Source organism: Cucurbita maxima, unplaced genomic scaffold (assembly GCF_002738345.1).
Source record: "Cucurbita maxima cultivar Rimu unplaced genomic scaffold, Cmax_1.0 Cma_Scf00006, whole genome shotgun sequence".
Taxonomy (NCBI): Eukaryota; Viridiplantae; Streptophyta; class Magnoliopsida; order Cucurbitales; family Cucurbitaceae; genus Cucurbita; species Cucurbita maxima.
Genome location: NW_019272022.1, coordinates 4,550,767 through 4,571,937, shown reverse-complemented (window position 1 = coordinate 4,571,937; position 21,171 = coordinate 4,550,767). Strand labels below are relative to the sequence as shown.

Below are 21,171 nucleotides of genomic sequence, written 5' to 3'. Positions count from 1 at the left end.
TAAGGTAAAGGTGTTGGTGGGTTATGGGACTGAAAGTGACCTCCCTTTCTCATTCCTTCTTGCCCTTAGCTTTTCGCATTCTGTTTAAAAAGACTTGATTTTGATTCTTGAAATGGATGTACGGACGATAAGCGGCTTCCCAAACTTAGCCGAGGTCAAGATGGTTCGGGGTTAAGGCGCACTCATCATTGGATTGGATTTTTATTCCTTCTTAGTAGTCATTATTTTATTTATACATTTTTTGTTTATTTTTGTTCTCATTTTATATTTTATATTTTATATTTTATATGCTTTCCTTTCTTTAATATTCTCCTCTATTCATTATTATCCACTATTCATATTCATTTCTCCCTACCATTTTATGAGCTTCACATTTAAATTTTTTTTCCATTATAATATTAATTTTTAGAATATTAACATAACATTTTTTTTTTTAAAGAATAATACAAGCATACGAACTTTGACGGGAAGCATAAATATTTAAATTTGACGAGCTTTACGACAATTTTTAATCTGACCAAGAAAAAACTCACCTAATAGAATTTTTGGCCAAAAAAAAAAAAAAAAAAAAAGAGAAAAACTAAGTGAGAACCAAATTATGAGATTTAAAATCATACCAATTAAATAAATTAATTTTAATTTATGATATAAAATAATTAGAATTTCTTCCATTTACTTAACCTCATTTAATAACCCATCTATTTTATTTTTCGAAAATTAAATCTAGAAATACTACTCCAGAGTCTGAAATATATATATAATAATTTAGATCTGTTTCAAGCAAGCAACTAGAACATGTCCATATATTAAAGAAAAGGCTATAAACTTACCAATTCTATGCAGCAGCAGATTTGAAATGATACTCATCTATGGTGGAATATATCAAACCTTCATCTTCAAGAGACCTTATGGAGTCCCTGAAAGAAAAAAGAAAAAACAAAAAACAAAAATTGTATAATTTAATTGATTTTCATACCAACCACATAGGATGAGGATGGAAGAAGTTTACACTATTTTCTCCGAAGGAATTTTCAGTTGTTGGGACAGTTCATCTCTGTGCATTCCTCTTTCTTTTGCACTGCAAAATATAGTCAACAACTTCAAATTAAAAACACATTTTCTATATATATATATATATATATATATATGTATATATAGAGCCATTTATATTAAAGAATAATTTTTATATATATATATATATATTTTTTTTTTTTGTTAAAACACAATATTGGTTTTGTACCATGAATTTTGTTTTATTAGATTTCATAAAATTAGTCCATTCGAGGTAACTTTTATCAAAATTGATTACATAATAATAATAGTTTTCATACAACAAAAGATTTATTTTATCATAAGTGAATATTTGATTGAATGAAACTAAACTTATGACTTGTGTACTTAGACAAAATATATGCATTCTTTCGGTTAATCTCACGAGACAACTAAACTCGTACAGGGACTTATTAAAAATATTTGTAAGATTCCAATGAATGTGGCCCACAAGAAACTTAGAATATTGAGAACCTAAAGTCAAACCTTGTCTCCTTATTATTTTGTGCCAAGAGCCAACTAAGAGTGAGTGTCCTATGAAACCCATAATCAGAAGTGATCTGTGTCTAACACAACAGTCAACCACCGACCTAATGTCTGGTTTTCTATCCACAGAAGTTATAACTAGCAGACCACGAATGACTCAGTCACATCCAACCATGGAATTCAATTCTTTAATTCTAAAACCACCTTGTTCCCGGGCCAAAGGCAGCACAAGTCAACCTCTATTAGAATTGTTAAGGATATTTAGTAATAAATTATAGTTTACCATATATATTATATTTGATATTTTATTATAAGGCAAATATCTAATATTTGTCTTATTATCATAGATATCTTTCCATTTATTGTTATTTCCATTTATTACTATTTCCATATTCTTGTAATTCATTTGATTATAAATAAGATAATTTTCACAATGGTGTGATAGATTAATCAAACATTGTAAAATAATGCACTGGAATTAGCCAACAAAGAAGACAATCCAAAAAGGAAAAGAAAAAATGGTCTGGGACAACTTACACGCTGGAGGGCAGATAGTCAAGGACCAATTCGTCACAGTTCGTTTTGACATCAACAGTGTGCTGCTCAGAAGACTGCAGAAAAAAGCTATTAGATTATATTCCAAATTGTATAATCATCCACCAAATATTACGTGAGATACCACGTTGGTTGAAAAGGAGAACGAAACATTTTTTTTAATAGGGTGTGAAAATCTCTACTTAGCAGATACATCTTAAAATTGTGAGGCTGACGGCAATATCTGTTAGCGGTGGGTGGGCTTGGACTGTTACAAATGGTATCAGAGCTAGACACCGAGTGGTGTGCCAACGAGAATGCTGGAACCCCAATGGGATGGATTGTGAGATCTCACATTGGTTGGAGAGAATAATGAAACATTTCTTATAAGGGTGTGAAAATCTCTCCCTAACAGATGCGTTTTAGAACTGTGAGGCTGATGGCTATACATAACGGACTAAAACAGACAATATCTATTAGCAGTGGGCTAAGGCTTTTACCTATTAAAGAACAGTCACACTCATGATTAAAAATCTTACTAGTCCTGAAGATGCTGTCTGATATCCACTCGAGCCACTCTGCACTGCAGGCTTCAAAGATGAATCCGAGGATTGGAACTGTGTCGATACATCTCCTTTGGGCATCAATCAGTTTCAGCACAAATGAATTTAGAATTCTAAAATTCACTTATAACTAAAAAGAAGTTAGAAGCAGAACTATCAACGTGAGGTCCAGCAATCAGTACCTGTAACTTAGAATTCCGCAAGTGGTCATGTATGCATTCAATAAAGTGGAAGGTAATTTCGTCAAAATTTGTAACAGGCCTGGAAAAAACCATAGCCAAATTCATCATCCCGTTAGTTGATCAAATATACAACCGGAAAACAAAATTTGGCATTGAACGGTTTCCAACATCCCAATAATCACTTGAGATTGGTCACTACCAATAAACAATAACTACCTAGGGACCGAGGGTGAAAGAAAGAACACTTCATAGGACAGTAGATTCAAGAACAAACTTTAGGCAATCACAAATTCACAAAGAGAAACTACATAACACTAACAAGATATTATCATTAGAACTCATTTGATGTGGAGATCCCGAGTTTCAGCATGCAATAAAATCACCAAGCAGGATGATAGCCTTAACCATTTAACTTCAAAAGCATGCCCAAACGCATGAAATTAGATTTAAGAGAATTAAAATACCATACCTTACAGAGAATGCAAATATTTGCTTGTTACTTTGAAATATTTTCAAATGCCCAATTACCAGTACATATATTCCATCTCTATGCCATAAAAAATTCCAAGAAAGGGTCATAAAGACTACTTAAGTATTTATCATCACAAGAGAAGCAAATTGGACAAGAACTTACTGTATTTCATCCATTTGCTTAGTGTCAAAAGTATCGTTTACCCTGTATAAATTTTGACAAACATTCTTCAGTAAATGAAGCAGATTTAGTTCAAAGGCTTAGGAAGATTGGAACTGCAACAGTATACCATCTTTTGCAGCCAATTCTTCCTGTTCCATCATCTACAATGAATGTGATGTCAGTATTCCTTTCAGCTTTCTCAGAGACCTTCCCAACGATTGTAACCTTTTTCCAATAACTAAAATATCAGTATTTACAACAAAGAGAATTTACAAATATTCAAGAGACATCCTCAAGCTATAAAATGGACCCGAATTAAGGTGAATGGTAACCACATATGAAATGAAAAAGAGTCTGTAGAAACTCAAGAACTACAGACTACAAGAAATACATACAAACACAAAGGATCAAGTCTCAAGGAGCCAGACATGGTCTTCTAAGAAATGATATTTTTCATGAAGAACTGAAAATTTATATGTTACTTACACAAACATTTACTTCTGAAAAATATGGTTGGATAATTTTTCACACTGCAAAGCTTTCAGATTAATAAAATTTGTAAAACTAAACTATACAACCTTCCCTTTGCATTGCAACATTCAACACTCTGCTAATGTCCATGCTTCTTTGGGTTAAAAGGTACAGAAATCCAACCAGCGACTAGACTAAACCTGTAACAGTAAAAACCCACCGGTAGCAAATATTGTTCTCTTTGAGCTTTTCCTTTCGAGCTTCCCCTCAAGGTTTTTAAAACGCATCTACCACACCCTTATAAAGAATTTCGTTGCTAGATTTTCATACCTTTGTAAAGATTTTCGCTCTCCTCCCCAACCGATATGGGATCTCACAATTCAAGAATTTGGGAGTTGGCAAATAAATCATGTTTTTCTTAGAAGTTGGAGTCTAAAGGGGAGCTCGATCTTTAAGGAAAGAAGCCCAAAATCAATGAAAATTCTGAAAACTCTTACGAACATTGAAGCATTGCTAGTAAACTACATTGACAGATATAGTTAACATAGATTTGATTCTGAACTGCAATTTCTCGCCTATGATCTGTTTGCTACACTAATAAATATACACAGCGACAGTAGTTTCTAAAAGTGAGAGAGAAAAGCAAGGAAGCATACATTTGTAAAATCGACGCCGTTGATCACAAAGTTGGCCTTCTCTTCGCCAGAATGGGAAGTTTCACTTATCTGTTTTACCGTTACTGGAACCACGCCCGGCGTTTCTCGACTCTGCGTTAAGAATTAAACGATGCATGAAAAGAAAATGGTAGAAAATGAAACGAACAGTTATCAAGTACCATCTTATTCACAGATTCTTCTCATTTTTATTCAATACCACCAATTTGACAAGCAAAATATTGTCTACGACCGAATATTAAATAGGATAACGATTATGAGTTTGATCTTCATTTCTAGAATTTTAACTCTGCTCTGAACGCACCTAAATATACTCTGATATTCTCTCTTCCAGCGAATGAAAAATGAATTAGGTTCGCGTTTTCGCCGGATTCTAGCTATCCAGCAGCTTTTACGAGTATAGATTCCTTGAGAGCGAATTCTATACTGCATTTTCGAAATTCTCTCTCGATCGAGCAGAAATTTAGAGTTTAAAGCAGACAAAGAGGAGTCATTGATCTGAGAGGACGTAAACGCACTGCCGGAATCAAACTGACTGCTGGAGAACATTCTTCAAACTTCAGCGAGTAAAAACTTAATGAACAATCAACAAAAAGATGTGAAAGAATTACGATGCAAATATATGAACTACGAAGTATAAACTCTTACACTTCCCGCCATTATAGAATTCCCGCCCGATCTCGTGAGCAGTATTGTCGATCCCGAGCCAGATCGGGTTCGAAACGACGAAGAGCTACAAAGCCCAATGAATTCACTTCTGTCCATGCAAATTCATGGGCTAGCCTTGTTTCGTTGATCCGCCATGGATGTGAAAATAGTGCAAATTTTACCGTGTGTGCCCTTTTATTTTAACTAATTTTCAATATTTTCCCCATAAGTTTTAATATTTCAAATTTAGACTCTTTAGTATGCGTTTTTTTTGCAGTCTTATTCCATGAGTTCTAATGATATTTTATTATTTTGTTTTCGTTTTTCTATTTATCGTCTTTTTTTTTTCACTATTTTTCAGTAATGAAAAATAAAGTTGATGGCAGCCCTTTTTATTCATAGTATTAACAAAAAATAAAATAAAATAAATAAATAAATAAATATATATATATATATATATATATAATCGTGTTTCCGAAGACATATTATTTACACACATACGGCAATTAAATTTCATTGACCAAAAATGGATTATTCGAGTTTAGAGTTTAGGGAAAGATGATGAAGGTAGAAAGAAAATAAATTTTTTATTAAAAAAAAAAAAGCTCTACATTTTCTATAAATTTTTTTAAAATTTAATAATGACATGAAACATAATAAAAATAAATAAATAAATAAAAACTTAAAAATCATTAACCGATATTTTTTATTTTTTTTATTTCTAAAAAGGTTGGTTTCTTTTTAAGTTGTAGGAAAAAAAATTAAAATGATTGATTAAAAAGTTGAGTGAAAAGTTAATTTAAAAATCTTTTTAAAAGTTCAAATGCATTATTTAAACAAAATATTAACGACTTGCTTTCAAAATGGTTTAGTATTTTTAAAAGTTCAAAAAGGTATTTTTATAACGTTTTTTAATATTTAATAGTATTATTGAAGCTTTTGAAAATTGATATTTTTATTAATTTAACCCAAAAAAAAAAAAAAAAAACTCATATATTTGTAATAAAAAATTATTTGTCCTATTAGCTCACTAACAAAAAATAATAATAATAATAATAAATAAAAATAAAAAAACTGACAGATTGCACTCAATCAGCCCTAAATTCAATCAAAGAAAGAGTTAAACCATTGTATACATTAAATTAACATCACAGTTACCAAGAGAATCTAAAATTGCATAATACCAGTAACGTCCCTCCTGCACGAAACACGAAAGGTGTAACGATCTGTTCATCGTAAAAACGAGAATTATAATGTATTGCAAAGTCTGCCGAGCACCCCGTTAGAGCCGATTGTTCTTTGTATCATAGGCATTTTAATTATAATGTAATGTAAGGCTAATAACATACCACTAGTATGGAACATTATTAGGCAGGTTTCGGATTACGTTGTTCTTCAATCCGACTTTGGTACGCATGGCTTCCAATCCGGTTCGATTAATTTCTTTCATCACCTTTGTCCTGATCGTCTTCTCCCTCGACTGGACAGTTGCCAATCCCATGCTCTTGTACCTGCATACCAAAATGGCAATTTCTCATCAAACTTTTGTAACCCTCCGATTCAATCAAGCTATCATATTGTACGGAGTTGTTCGGTGCATAATCAAATCGACAATAGTAGTTAATCGTGATATTCTTTTGTGGGTTCGTATTTTTTTATCAATGAAAGCTTAATTTCTTAAAAAATATGGAAAAAAAAGGTGTCGCGCAAGTATGTAAGGAGTTTTGCTTATTTTTACCCAGCATATTCAGACAAGAAAAGACAAGAAAGACTCTTTGGCATGTAGGTATCGTGCATGTGAGATCCCACATCGGTTGGAGATGAGAACGAATCATTTCTTATAAAGGTGTGAAAACCTCTCCCTAGTTGAGGCGTTTTAAAACCTCAAGGAAAAGTCTTGAAGCAAAAGTCCAAAGAGGACAATATCTGTTAGCGGTAGATTTGAGCGGTTATAAATGGTATCATAGCTAGACATCGACAGTGTGCCAACAAGGACGTTGGGCCCCCAAGGAAGGTGGATTGTGAGATCCCACATTGGTTGGAGAGGAGAACGGAGCATTCTTTATGAGGGTGTGGAAACCTCCCTAGTTGACCTATTTTAATACCTTGAAGGGAAGCCCAGAAGGGAAAATCCAAAAATGACACTATCTGCTAGCGGGCTTGGGGGTTACAGTGCCACTCCGAAGTTTTTAAAGATTTTTATAATTGTCCTAGAACTTATTCTCGTTGAATTTCTTTTTCTACGCTTGTTTGTTTATATTATAGCTGAAGGCCTCATTAGAAGGGATCAGAACATACCTTGCTGCCAATGCAGCAGTTATGGCTGCATCATTTGCAGGAGATGGTCGTGGTTTTTGACGATAATAACGTAGAAATTGCCTGGAACCAAGCGTTTTGGTCGATTGCGGATCGCTAGTTCTTTGAGCTAAGATGAGCTCAGCTCCACCACTACCAAGCTGAACAGAACTGGCCCCATCCCCCGATGCTACTAGCTGGTTGCCACTTCCATCCACATAACTATATGACAACACCATAGAAAATGAGAAGCAACTCAACTCAGGAACCGTGTTTATTTAAAGCTATGAGGACTGTAAATTCAAGAAACAAATTGATGAGCACCTGCTACTGTAGTCATAAAATTCTTCCAATTCTACTTCTTCGTTCTCATCTCCATCGCCATAATGCACTTTGCAATGGCTTTTCGCTTCCATATGCTTCCTAACAGCTCCAAAGCTGCTAAAAGGAAGACAATTATCGTTGCAGTACAGACACCTAAAATCCCTCATCACCTGGAACAACGTGAAAGAAAAGTAAATCGACTTCTGATTTTCTTGAGCAAAAAGAAAACTGAGAAAAGGGTATATCTCGTTTTGGCACCTTCAGACCGAGGTATGTAAGGAAGCCTTTCGGATCCTTCAAATATTCAACATCAGGAACAAAGAATCCATGTTGTTTATGCATGTGAACCATGCAGCTATCGATAGTATCATGCTCTAAATCACACATGAAGCAGCACGATGGATCCAAGTCCATCTCAATGGCATCAGAATCATCGTCCTCACCCTCATCGTCATTCTCATCGATCATGTCTTCATCAGAATCAGCTTCTTCCCACTCCTCACTCTCTTCCTCATTTTGTTTGGGCACCCTATTAGAAATTCGCTGAGGAAGGGGCTTAATAATTGGCTTTTCAACTTCTTGATCATGTGTTCCTTGTGAAGCTCGGATGATGTGACTCTTGGATTTAAGATGTTGGGCATGAGCCTGGGCACTCCTATAAGCTTTGCTACAAAGGCCACAAGAGTATGACATTGCGGTCTCTGATTTGGCATTCTCTTGTGCAGCAGCAGCAGATTGTCTAGCTAAGAATAATGCCTCTGTAACCCCAGGAACATTAGCCACCTGGTTTGTTCACAAGATAATTACATAAATAATACAAGAACGGTGGGTTTTCAAATCCTTCCCAGAGACGCTTCCAAAACACTCAAATAATACGGCCAGTTCAATGTGGCATTGTCAACAAATTATTACCGTTTCAAATGCCTATGGCATCCTAGATACATTCAACAGAATGAAATCTAATGAGTTTTTCCATAGAACTGCTTAACAACCACAAAGAGACTAATTGGAGTCACAGACTATTATTCCCTCTAAGGAGTCCGTGTTCCCGTGTTCATCAGATGAACCCTCAAAACAACATCCAGAATTTTAACAAATTCCTTGAAAAACTTAAACCCGTTTAAGGCAATTTCCTGACACTGTATGAGCAAGCAACAGCAGCTAAGGGCACTGAAATTAAAAAACTAAGCATCTCAAAACACGAATAATGCTTTAGAACAATCATTTCAGCTGATCTTCATAACAAAAGGAGTAATGATCGATAAAATCTACCCCGAAATACAACATATCAAATATTCGCACCTAGATTTTTAACCAAAAAAGAAAAAGAACAAGACGAATGCTAGCGAGAAAATTGAAATAATCAGGCAAAAATCGCAGTTCCGGAAGCAAGAACCAACGCCCAAACAGAAATGAACAAAAAATAAAAAAAAAAAAAAAAAAAAAAGACATAAAATTATGAGCATGACACATGCGTTACAGACAGAGATAGAAGGAGGACCTTGCGCTTAAGATTGTATCGATGCCATTCGGATTTGTAGTGAAGCTTTTGCTCCTCGGCGTCTATAAATTCTTTGTTACAGGCATTGCAGGTTAGCCCCGGCATCTTCTCTCTGGCACTAATTCTTCTCCGCAATTCTGATTCTGACTTCAATCGATTCCGAGAACGAAACAATCAACCAACAATTGAGAGAGGGAGAACAAAAACGAAGAAAAACGATATGCAGAGGCGGGTTGAAGATAAATAAGAAGAAGGTGTCGCAGAGAAAGAAGCAAACGTTGCCGACGTCTCGTGGCTCTGAACAGACGCATGCTATTGCGTCACCCGCTATGGGCCATCTTTGGGCCTTCGAACATTGGGCCCTAATTTGGGCCTATGGGCCTCTATTTTGGAGGCTTGCAGCCCACTTATGTGAAAACTTGGCCCAGTTACTCTATAATTGGTAGATGTCCTTTCACTTCCCATGATTTATTTTTGGGAAATTACCCTTTTATTTTAATTTTTTTTAGGAATAGGTGCATTTGATCCTAAAATCTCAAAAATAAAATAAATAAATAAAAATAAAAAGCTCATTATATTAATTTTTATCTATTTGCTAGTAAATTATTTAGACTAAAATTATATATTAAAAATTAGTTAGATTGAAAAATAGAGAGTTCAAGGGTTAGAAAAAAAATTATGCCAACTTTGTTTCCATAGGATTTTAAGAAGCACGGGTTGTAAATAACGACGAGTAAATTAAAAGAACAAGTTTGTCTCGAGATTTGGGTTTTCGTAAATCGAAGTAAAAGTCGTGCCAACTTCGTTCCTGTAGGCTTTTGAGAAGTCCGGGTCATAAACAATAACGAGTAAATCAAAAGAGCACGCTTGTCTCGGGATTTAGGTTTTCGTAAATTGGACTTGCGACTTTCCAAAGTAAAAATTATGTTAATTTCGTTTTGATAGACCTTCGAGAAGCAAGATAAATTAGTGAAATTCTAAGAAATAGTGTCAAGAGTCGGGATGCATATAAGGTAGAGATGTCTACAAGGTGAGAGCTTTCTCCATCCCGTCCCGTGGAATTCCGACCAAGAATTTTTTTTTTCATCTTCCCATATTTATATATATATTTAAAAAAAAAAATAGACAATGTCTATTTTTTTAATGTAATTTATAGTATACCTAATAAATAAAAATATAATATAATGTCGGAAATTAATTTAAAAAAAATAAAATTTCAAAAAAATATCACAATTATCTTTGAAAGCTAAATTGTGTATTATCCATAAAATAATATAACTTAAAATTTAAATTTTGGGATAATCAGTATTAATATAAAAAGAGTGGTGTTTTCAGCAACACTTGAAACAGTGGGATTTACGGACAAGTATGATCGAGCAGTATCAGATTCGTACTCTGCAAGTTCAAGGGGGTTCAATAACGCCATGATCGATACCTTCGACTGAATCTCACAGCCAAACCAAGTGCCCATGGCGCCGCCGACGGACAAACCGCCGTAGGACGAGAGGCAGCCACCGCACCACTGCCGGAAAAAGGTCTCAGTCATCAAATGTCGCATTTGTCTTTACAGGCTTCAAGGTTCTTCGATTTTTCGATTCTTCATATATCTGTTTGTCTGCTGCGACATGGAGAAATCGGCGAGAAAATACAATAAGAAACTAACAATCAGGTCTCGGAATCATTTAAACATGGCGATGCACTTCTAATTTAATACTACTTTTTCTCTCTGTTCGTCTTGTAGAATTCTGTCTCTGTGTGGAGTTCGAGAATCCGAAGTTTCTACAGTTGCGGAGGTTTGGTATTCGAACCTTTGATTTGTTGCGGTAAAGTTGATTCCATTATTGTTATCGTTCTTTTGTGGTTTTACTTTCGCTTACTTTTTCTTTATTGACGTCTGTCGATATTTGTGCTAATGTTTTTCCTTTCTTTGCTTTGGCCTGTTGCTGCTTCCTTGCACGATAAGAAATCCTCCATTCCAGAAGCTTTCTAGTTTTGTGCCCTATGCCCTACCTTTTTTTGCATCTAAGTTGCTTGTGATAAACCGAACTCGCTTTCAATTTCATCAGTTTGATCGGTTTGTTTTTCTTCCATGGTTCTTTCTGTCAGTAATTGATATGGAATCGTTGAAATTTCTAGCTGTTCGGGGACTTTTTCTTGTTCTGCTGCTCTCTTCTGCGGCGGTGAGTTCAGTAATTGGAATCGGAGTGAACTGGGGAACTCAATCTACTCATCCGTTGCCGCCGGCTACGGTGGTGAAGTTGCTGAAGGATAATGGCATTCAGAAGGTTAAGCTTTTTGACGCCGATCCTGTAGTTCTAAACGCTTTAGCCAAGTCAGGGATTGAAGTGATGGTAGGAATTCCAAACGATATGCTCTATAGCTTGGCGAATAGCATCCAAGACGCTGAAAATTGGGTTGCCAAAAACTTGTCGTCTTATATTTCGTCCACAAGTGTCGATATAAGGTAAAGACAAAACAATGAACAATCGCTCTCCAATCTATCTTTAGACTTTATCTGATTCAATTCAACAACTGCTGATGTGTTTGTGAGATTGTTTTCTTGCTTGAAATCTGCTTTTGTTGGCTGTTTCTCCTGAATTTGCTGCAAGAAACCATGGAATTCGCTTGAGTTTTGTTCCTTTGAATTATTGTCCTGTGATTTGTCTCATTCAGATGGAGGATTTTCACTTTTGACTACTTATGTTTTGCAAGGTATGTTGCAGTTGGGAATGAACCGTTCTTGAAGACCTTCAATGGAAGCTTTCTTGGAACTACTTTTCCTGCTCTTCAAAATATTCAAGCTGCCATTGTCAAGGCTGGTTTAAGCACTAGGGTTAAAGTGACGGTGCCTATGAATGCTGATGTTTATCAGAGTCTAACAACTGTACCTTCTGGTGGTGACTTTCGTTCTGATATCCATGACCTTATGCTTTCCATTGTCAAATTCTTGAGTGACAGTGAATCCCCTTTTACTGTCAATATCTACCCCTTCATTAGCCTTTATGCAGATCCCAATTTCCCTATTGACTACGCCTTCTTCGATGGCTTCTCCCAAGCTTTGGACGATAACGGTCGAGTCTACGACAATGTGTTTACTGCAAACTACGACACCCTTGTTTCATCTTTGCAGAAAAATGGCTTCCCTAACATGTCCATAATAGTTGGGGAGATTGGATGGCCAACAGATGGAGACAGGAATGCAAATTTGCAGTTTGCCAAGAGGTTCAGCCAAGGCTTTCTCTCGCGCTTTGTTTCGGGACAGGGAACGCCAATGAGACCTGGTCCTATTGATGCATACTTGTTTAGTCTTATTGACGAAGACGCCAAGAGCATTCAGCCAGGCAATTTCGAACGTCATTGGGGTCTATTTTACTACGACGGTCGGCCTAAATACATGCTTCAAATGGCAAACGGCACACGTAGTTTAGTACCCGCATCAAATGTCAAGTATCAAGCAAAACAATGGTGTGTCCTGTCCCCATCAGCCAGCCTCGACGATCCACAAATTGCCCCAAGCGTTAGCTACGCTTGCGAAAACAGCGATTGCACGAGCCTTGGCTTCCAGACATCATGTGGGGCGCTAGACGCTCGGCAAAACATCTCTTATGCATTCAACAGCTACTACCAGATAAAGAATCAGGTGGCAAGCTCCTGTAAGTTTCCTCATCTCTCTGTTATTTCAACTCAAGATCCATCAGTTGGAAGTTGCAGGTTCATTGTGATGACACAGCCTTCTGAAGTTGCTGTGAATGAAAAATCAAAGGCTCTGAGGTATTCTGCTGGATCATTGCTGTTGTTTCTCTGTTTTTTTATTCTAGCAGTTCTGTGATCAAAAACTACAGAGATTCCTCCATCTCTTTGATTTATATATGTTTATGCAGTCAAAATCTGTAAGTTTATATTTTGAGTTGTAATATTACATTGAAAAAATCGATCAATCTCCAAAATATGGCTTTTAAAAGTATATTAGTTGAACAAAATTTTGAGTTTCATTTGTTGTTGCTGCTTTTTTTTAGTGCATATTCCTAATTAGAATGAATCTATATGAAGTAAAGCATGTGAAGAAAGATTTGGAGTTACAATCATGAAAACAATTGTATTTAATCAACCATCATAAGTATATCAAAATTTTATTTCATTTTTTCTTCCATGAAGGGAGAAAAGAGGCAACAAAAAGCCAATTTCGAAAATCGACATACACATTACTCGTGAAATCCTAAGGAGCGATCCTTTGTGGGTCACGAGGGAACAACGAGGTTTTGCGGATGTTATTCAAACCACAGAAAAGCATCACGACACGCTCCAAACCTACTCCGAATCCACCATGAGGAGGAGCACCATATCTGTAACGAAAGCATTCAAGTGAAGAACTCGACATTCACAAATTGAACCTCGCTTACACGGTTAAATTTCGACTTTGAGTAAAGGGAAAACCAATAGGACAAATTACAGAGAAGTCGTGATAAGAGAAACGTACCTGAACGAATCGATGTATGTTTCTATGGTTTTTACATCAATCCCACATGCTTGTGCACGTTCGGCCAGAAATTCTGGTACATGAACACGCTGAGCCCCGGAAATGATTTCTTCCCCTAAGTAGTTTCAAGATATATAGAATGAATACATAATCCAAATCTTAGTGCTAAGAACAGTCAAGAAATGAATAGAGATGAAATAATAAAATGTATACCTCTAATGAAGACGTCGAATGAGTTGCTATAAGTTGGATTATCATAGCAAGGCATAGTATAGAATGGCCTAACAGCCAAAGGATATCGGTGAAGAATGTAGAACTCTGTGCCATATCTATAATTAGGAAAGTTCAATCAGCAAGCAATCTAAAGATATATAGTCATTTTACAAAACCGTAACGAAGAAAGTAGGGGCACGAATTACTTCTCTAAGACGAGCTGTCCCAATTTCCTCTCGGCCTCTGTATTAAGATCCCCAAGAGGATCAATTTCGACACCGGCATCCTGACGAGATTCATACATAACAAAGAACAAAATATCACAACATTTCGAACTTACATCGTGTTCCTTACTCAAAAAAGAAAAGGAAAACTTTGACCCCTCACCTTCAGCATCTGAATTCCTTCCTCAAACGTAAGTCGTAGAGTGGTTCGTAAGTACTGCATATTCATGAACTCGGATCAAAGATCGAAATGAGAAGAAATCATTCAAATATTCTAACTCAGTCATAACCATAAGAATATCAAACACTACGGCACTACGAAGATTTCTAGGAAGTAGGTAATTAACAAAGAAGTTCACCTTCAACGGTTCGAAAGGATACTGTCTATCAATAGCTTCAAGCTCCTTCTTACAGTTTTCATTCAAACTGTCAAACATTTTGACGAACAAACGGTCCACAATGTTCATGACCTTCACAAAAAAAGAAATAAATCAAACGAAGTATCAAATAAAGATGGCCATGATAAATAAATAGTCAACATAGAGTGTGAGATCCCACATCAGTTGGGGAGGAGAACGAAGAATTTTTTATAAGGGTATGTAAACCTCTCCCTAGCAGACACGTTTCAAAAACCTTAAGGGAAAGCCCAAAGAGGATAATATCTGCTAGCGGTGGGCTTGGATCGTTACCGTTGGTATCAGAGCCAGATATTGGGCAATGTGTCAGCAAGGAGGCTAAGTCCCGAATGGGGGTGGACACGAGACGATGTGCCAACGAGGAGGCTAAATCCCAAAGGGAGGTGGACACGAGGCAATATGCCAGCAAGGATGATGTGCCCCGAAGGGAGGTGGATTGGGGGATCCCACATTGATTGGAGAAGGAAACGAGTGTCAACGAGAACGTTGAACACTGAAGGGAGGTGAATTGTGAGATCCCACATCGATTGAGGGTAGAATAAAGCATTCTTCATAAGGGTGTGGAAACCTCTCCCTAACCGACACGTTTTAAAATCCTTGAGGGAAAGTCCGAAAGAGAAAGCCCAAAGAGGACAATATCTATTAGTGGTGGGCTTCGATCGTTACGTAGAGCATTACCTCAAAATAATGAGTTTTGATCTCCATTTCAACATCAAGTCCTGTAAATTCACACAGATGCCTATGTGTGTAAGAATCCTCCGCTCTGAAAACAGGACCGATCTCAAATACACGCCCAAAGTCGCCACAGATAGCCATTTGCTTATGTAGCTGCGGCGACTGCGCCAGACAAGCGGGCTGGCCTTTGTAATCCAACCTAAACACAGAAGCACCACCTTCACTGGATCCCCCAATCAACTTTGGAGTATGGATTTCAACAAAACCTTCAGACAACAGAAATTGTCTAAATATCTGCATAATTAGAATTTGTTCAATGACCAAGTTTCTTTAAACAAAAGCAGCAAACAATAAGGGTGAAGAGCATCAGGCTACAATTATCGATAATGAGGCCACAAAAAGTCCACCAGTAAAGAATTTATACTTCCTAAACATGGCCAATGAACTATGCAATAATTTAAAATGCTTATGGCGGCTTCTAGGCTTTCCCTCGTGGACAAGTAAGGCGTATGCTCGTCGTGAACAAAAAGTATAAAAACGTGGCACCTTATAATCATAATGTTATGATACTTTAAATCAACAAGAAATTTTTCACTTATCCATATATCATGAGATGTAACTTAAAGTTTAAAATTTAAAATTTTTAGAATTTTCATTATGCAGTGAGGCCGATGTCTTTGATGCCTTCTAAGGCCTAAGGGTGGAGGCGTGCGCCTCAACATCAGAGGCATAAGACTAGAGGCACATCACAACTGCCTTGCTTCGAGGCACGCCCCAACTGATTTTGAAAACATTAGAACTACGCAATGGGAATCAAGCTGGCTGACTGTGGTAGATATAGTTGACATAATCAATTTTGAATGAAGGTTGTGTGCTTCAATTTCGTATCGTTTAACACATCAGCTTAGATCAACAATTAAATGAACAAGAAGATAGAAAATAAGAAAGAAAACTCACAGCTCCAACTTGACATTGAATTCGAAAAATTCCTTGGTTAGCGGGAGTTCGTATGTCAAGGACTCTGTAGTTCAACCGCGTATCCTGGTTAACACGAACTAGTTGCTCACCAGCCTGCGAGCAAAAAAGAAGTCTCGTATAAAAAAGGATGTCTACAGATCATTTCTTGAAAATCTATTAAAACTTCCACTGCATTTCAAATTCATTACAAAGAACAACAAACATTAGACAATCAAGCACAATGAGGATTACATCAAAAGAAAGTGAAAACAAAACATACCTGCAACGCTTTCTCAATTTCAGCTTCACTACGAGCGGCGTCCTCAATATTTATAGGCAGAGTAGGCATTGCCTTACTGATGCAATATACTTTCCTTACTTGAATCTCCACCTGCTGTGTAGCTCCTTTGATGGCAACATTGGGCACAGACACGACTCCTTCAACGTCAACAATAGACTCACGGCTCAATCCAACGACATACTTAACCATCTGGCGACTGAGAAGCTCTGGCTGCTCTGACACAACGCATTGCACAGTGAATCCCTTTTCTCTCACTACCAAAAATGCCATCTTCTTGGCAACAGCACGAATCGTCTGAACTCGTCCACGCAACAACACATACTTATCTTTAAGCTCCCCTGTCAAAGAGCCAACCTGAGTCCAATTATCAATATTCTTAGCCTCTTTGGATTGGAGGTTGGAGAGTGGAACATCGCCATAGTTAGCCGATAGCGGGTCGTCCTCAACATCAAGAGACGAAATGGAAACTTCAGCAGCTGCTTCCTGGCGACGACGCAACTTCTCCTGCTTAGCAGCCTCCTTCTTAGCAGCCTTCTTGCTGACGCCGGCAGAGAGCGACTCGTCCATGGGAGTTTCAGATGAAGCGGACATGTTGCAGAGAGCGGGTTGTAGGAGTAGAATTGAGGAATGAGATATGGAAATTTGGACTCCACACTCGGAGAACCTTCGCAAATTTAAAAAAAAATGCATGGATTCATTCTCTTATTTCCATAAATTCAAAGTACCATGGAACCTAACAAATTTTTTACAAAAAAAATGTCTGGATTCATGCTGTCTTTTCCATAAATTCAAAGCATCATCGATTATTGAATTGATTGATTTAAGGACAGAATTTCACTAAAAAAAGAAAAAAACTCATCGTCTTCTACGAACTATAATCTACAAAAATACAAGGTCAATCAATCAAGCAATGAATTAAAAGACAATTGGATGACGGGTTCATGTCCGAATCAGAACAGTCAAACACAAACCACGTCCCAATTTTGCCGCAAGGCTGTTTCCTTTTGGTTGCGATTCGGCTATTGTTAATAAACCCAAAAAACAGATCAAAAAACTCCTCCATTCTTCCATTAGACAAGTTATAATTTACGTGTTTTCAAGTGAGAAGAAATACATATATGGAATTTGGAAGAATAGCATAAACAACAAGGGAGTAAAAAAATCAGCGCAGTACCGCTAGGGAAGCCTTCAGCGGCACGAGCGGTAGAAAGAAGACCGCGGCGACGGCAGTAAACGGGAGAGAGGCGGCGGCGGAAATGAACAGAAGAGACGGCGTGAAAAATAAGAAGTGGCGTGGAGGAAGGATAAATGAGTGGGGACTTCTCCTTTTGTTTCTCACTATTTTAGTGCTATTTTTTTTAAAAATATTTGAAAATGATTAATAAATTTAGATACAGATTAATTTTATATTTTATTTAGGGAAATTAATTTATCAACCCCATAATAATTTACAACCAGCCATATAACTTTCATTTCTAATAACACCAATTAATATTGTTTATATTAAATTAAGTTAAATTAATAAAAATATTCATAAAAAATAATAAACATAAAAAACGATCGCTAAAAATAAATGAAAATTTTCAAACGTAGACAATTTTCACGTAATCGCAGACGTAAACAGTTTCTATGCTTAACTCGCAGTTTCTATGCTTAACTTGCCGACTCTAGACAGTTTCTAGAGTAGACGGGACAATATCTATGCTTTTCTTTTTCCTCTTATTTTTATTAGATGGTTGATTTAAAATTCCTATATAAATTTGAAGTTAAATTGATTCGAAAGAATTAAAATTAAAATTAATGAAAAGAAAATATAGCATTTTATTTTTTGCAATTTGCACAATATATTTTAATTAATAGATTCATGGTTACGTGATCTAAAATGGAAACCAAAATGAAATATGGACCCTTGCTTAAGTTATCATGTAAGAGACATAAAGAGAAATAATAGGGAACATCTAGAATTTCAAATTGTCCCGAGGTTGAAGATGCATGAGCGCATCGGCGTCATGCCCGTGTGGAGGTACGAGGAGTGAGGCATGTGGGTCAGCACATATAATGCATGTGTGGGCATGTGGAGGCTTGTTTTAAGTTTAGGTCTATCATGTTCGACTTCTTCAGACCTGTTTTATTAAGATTAGCTTACACTAACCTATCATCCATGTGGTGAAAGCACTATAATTGATCATAAACTACTGATATTTCAAACATTCACAAAATTTCTTAAAATTTAGGGTCTCAAATTAACACATTCATCAACATGATCATTGGAAACAAGAAAATTCCAGATAACTAATGAACCAGTGTAATTTAGAACTCCTATGAACACAAAAAAATCAAGGAAAATAATACCTTTGCAATGGTAGAATGGCCTTCAAGATGCAGTTTCCTGTTTATTTAGCTTCAATTGTTCATCAATGTTCATCATCTGAATCAGGCACAACAGCAGAATGAAGGGCAGCGTTGAGAACTGGCCTTTGTCTGAGCCTACTTTTGGCACCTCCCTTACCATTTTGATTACTAAGATGGTTCCTGCTTCTATCCACTCTCTTACTGCATGCCTTTTTGACATCGGTCGCTACTTTGGAGTGAAGCGTTTCATTCTTCTCTTCTGCCTCGGAATAATCTGAATCAGAATCGTCATTGTTGTCGTCTGTGTCTTCACAGTCTTTGTTATCGGTGTCATCGACACTGTCGTGATTGACTTCTTTATGTGAGTTACTTCCACTGTCATCGTTGTTGCTGCACTCGCTGCTATTTCCAGAGGCATCCTCTGATTTCATCCTTGTTTCAGGATTCTCACTAGTGGAAACATCTTTTCTACTGCGCCTGTGATGCATCCCTTGCTCTTTTTCATCGGTTGTTTCCTCGTTCCTGAAAAGAAAATCAAATTTGTTAAACCTATGGTATTGTTTTGAATATAAATACGGAATGCAGCAGATTATGTTGAAGATAACAGTTCATTTTTATGATACTATCCAGGATATGCCCTTGGCTTCCAAAATACAAACTACAGGGTTGAGTTCATACAATCGTCCTGCTTGCAATTGACCGTCCTATTCCCACCGTTGAAACTCGAAAGCAATCATACATACATACATACATACATATATATAGCAAAGGTCCGAGGTTCAATCTCCCATCCCCTCGACATTTGTTGTACTAAAAAAATATCGACCAACTTTTCACTTTGGATATTATGTATGAGTGCCTCTTTCAAATCAAATGGTCCATAGAATTAATCTACCAAAAAAAAATGTACATACTGTCCTCCATAGCTGATCTCTAATTGAATATAGAATCGAAATACCATCAAGTATACAATTGGGAACAGCTTCCTATGCCATCGAGTACATATAACCTGAACCAACCTACGTCTTAGACAATCCGTTCAAACCAAATAAACGAGCACACCGTTTAGAATTACAAATCTATTTTGTCAAATAACCGAAACTACGCTGCTAAACAAGCAAAGATGGATGGGCATGAAACTTCACAATAATTATAGATACAGAATGACCGTGTTTTATTCCATGTTTAGTCCATGATGCTGTCTTTTTCTTAACAGGTAGTTGCAATACAACAAAACTAAATGATAAATAGAACATTCTGTAGTTATAAATAAATTTAAAATGCAGTAAAATCTAGAAAATAATAATAATCATAATAAAAAGTGTGTGTGAGGGAGAAGAAAAATGTTTACCCAGATAGACGTATGGCATCATCAATAGCCCGATTGTACTCCTCTGCACAGCATTTCACAAATCAATGCGCTATTAGGAGGTGATAAAGGATACAAATGAATGGAATTGAACATCCAACACATATTCACAAAATTTTCAGTTCAGAACAATATAATTCCCATCAACAAAGGCCAGTCTGTTGATCAATTGTTAAGAGAGATTAATATCACAAAATTATAATTCAACTCCAACTCAGTCGTCCTGATCTACATACCATATGGGTGACAAAATATCACTCTTCTCAAGTACAACTCTAATCACCGAAGATGAGGCTGTAATGGTACTAGATAATGATTCTTTGGTTTCTTGTCCTCTCGGGTTCCCTTTTTAGGGAAAATTACTGAAGAAGATGAAGCAGTAATAGTACCAAAGTGGCAAACGATGGCATCCGTTGTGTGTGCACATGTATTATAACAGCAACTAAGACCAAACGATAAAAAATGACAAATATGAAATTCTTTTTCCTTCCACAAGGAAAAAAGAAACATCTGAAATTTTAAAAGCAGTTAATTTTAATACCCAAGAGAGTAGTAAAGGGAAGTTCATTCTATACCAAATGTATAGTTCACGGGTGCACGGATGCGACAAGTGCGTGTAATTCCAACTATGCAGGGCTTCTTATAGTCGTTCAAGAGCATCTCCTCCCTATGCTTACGTTTCAATAATCTTTCTTTCTTCTGCAGCATGCAAAAACAGAAGCTTCTATAATCACAAAAAAGAAACTATAAGTTCTTCAATCTTTCTTTTTTTTTTTTTTTTTTTTTTTTTTTTTTTTTTTTTTTTTTTTTTTTTTTTTTTTTTTT

The 21,171-nt window shown here is 36.4% G+C and overlaps 5 protein-coding genes and 1 long non-coding RNA gene across 7 annotated transcripts in view; 1 reads left to right on the top strand and 5 right to left on the bottom strand.

Annotated features, from left to right (window-relative positions):
• Window positions 1-768: 768 nt before the first annotated feature.
• LOC111480784 (replication protein A 32 kDa subunit A-like) lies at window positions 769-5,254 on the bottom strand. The gene is made up of 10 exons (XM_023125951.1): window positions 5,243-5,254; window positions 4,577-4,687; window positions 3,577-3,674; window positions 3,450-3,491; window positions 3,285-3,362; window positions 2,816-2,894; window positions 2,610-2,711; window positions 2,074-2,147; window positions 1,010-1,078; window positions 769-917 (listed from the first exon to the last, which is right to left on the bottom strand). Exons 1-10 carry the CDS (start codon window positions 5,252-5,254, stop codon window positions 836-838), a joined length of 747 nt encoding a protein of 248 aa, XP_022981719.1. The 3' UTR covers window positions 769-835.
• Window positions 5,255-6,345: 1,091 nt separating this feature from the next.
• Window positions 6,346-9,643, bottom strand: LOC111481006 (cytoplasmic 60S subunit biogenesis factor REI1 homolog 1-like). Its single transcript, XM_023126269.1, has 5 exons — window positions 9,363-9,643; window positions 8,120-8,644; window positions 7,862-8,031; window positions 7,541-7,759; window positions 6,346-6,753 (listed from the first exon to the last, which is right to left on the bottom strand). The coding sequence occupies exons 1-5, from the start codon at window positions 9,465-9,467 to the stop codon at window positions 6,594-6,596; spliced, it is 1,179 nt and encodes a 392-aa protein (XP_022982037.1). The 5' UTR covers window positions 9,468-9,643; the 3' UTR covers window positions 6,346-6,593.
• Window positions 9,644-10,641: 998 nt separating this feature from the next.
• Window positions 10,642-11,160, bottom strand: LOC111480958. The gene is made up of 2 exons (XR_002717958.1): window positions 11,080-11,160; window positions 10,642-10,980 (listed from the first exon to the last, which is right to left on the bottom strand). It is a non-coding gene; the product is annotated as an uncharacterized LOC111480958 (long non-coding RNA).
• Window positions 10,980-13,342, top strand: LOC111480957 (glucan endo-1,3-beta-glucosidase 5). The gene is made up of 2 exons (XM_023126197.1): window positions 10,980-11,826; window positions 12,075-13,342. The coding sequence occupies exons 1-2, from the start codon at window positions 11,477-11,479 to the stop codon at window positions 13,189-13,191; spliced, it is 1,467 nt and encodes a 488-aa protein (XP_022981965.1). The 5' UTR covers window positions 10,980-11,476; the 3' UTR covers window positions 13,192-13,342.
• Window positions 13,343-13,431: 89 nt separating this feature from the next.
• On the bottom strand, window positions 13,432-17,937 carry LOC111480983 (aspartate--tRNA ligase 2, cytoplasmic-like). The gene is made up of 10 exons (XM_023126231.1): window positions 17,800-17,937; window positions 16,605-17,289; window positions 16,325-16,438; window positions 15,371-15,661; window positions 14,636-14,746; window positions 14,440-14,493; window positions 14,259-14,338; window positions 14,053-14,168; window positions 13,840-13,954; window positions 13,432-13,705 (listed from the first exon to the last, which is right to left on the bottom strand). Exons 2-10 carry the CDS (start codon window positions 17,214-17,216, stop codon window positions 13,579-13,581), a joined length of 1,620 nt encoding a protein of 539 aa, XP_022981999.1. The 5' UTR covers window positions 17,217-17,289; window positions 17,800-17,937; the 3' UTR covers window positions 13,432-13,578.
• An 869-nt stretch (window positions 17,938-18,806) lies between these two features.
• The window catches only part of LOC111481019 (DDT domain-containing protein DDR4-like), a 6,098-nt gene continuing 3,733 nt past the window's right edge, over window positions 18,807-21,171 (bottom strand). For both annotated transcript variants that reach the window (XM_023126290.1, XM_023126289.1), the window contains 3 exons: window positions 20,922-21,045; window positions 20,329-20,371; window positions 18,807-19,499 (listed from right to left, as the gene is read on the bottom strand). In XM_023126290.1, the coding sequence (XP_022982058.1) occupies window positions 19,040-19,499; window positions 20,329-20,371; window positions 20,922-21,045 (627 nt within the window). In that variant the 3' untranslated portion in view covers window positions 18,807-19,039. The remainder of the gene's footprint in view (window positions 19,500-20,328; window positions 20,372-20,921; window positions 21,046-21,171) is intronic.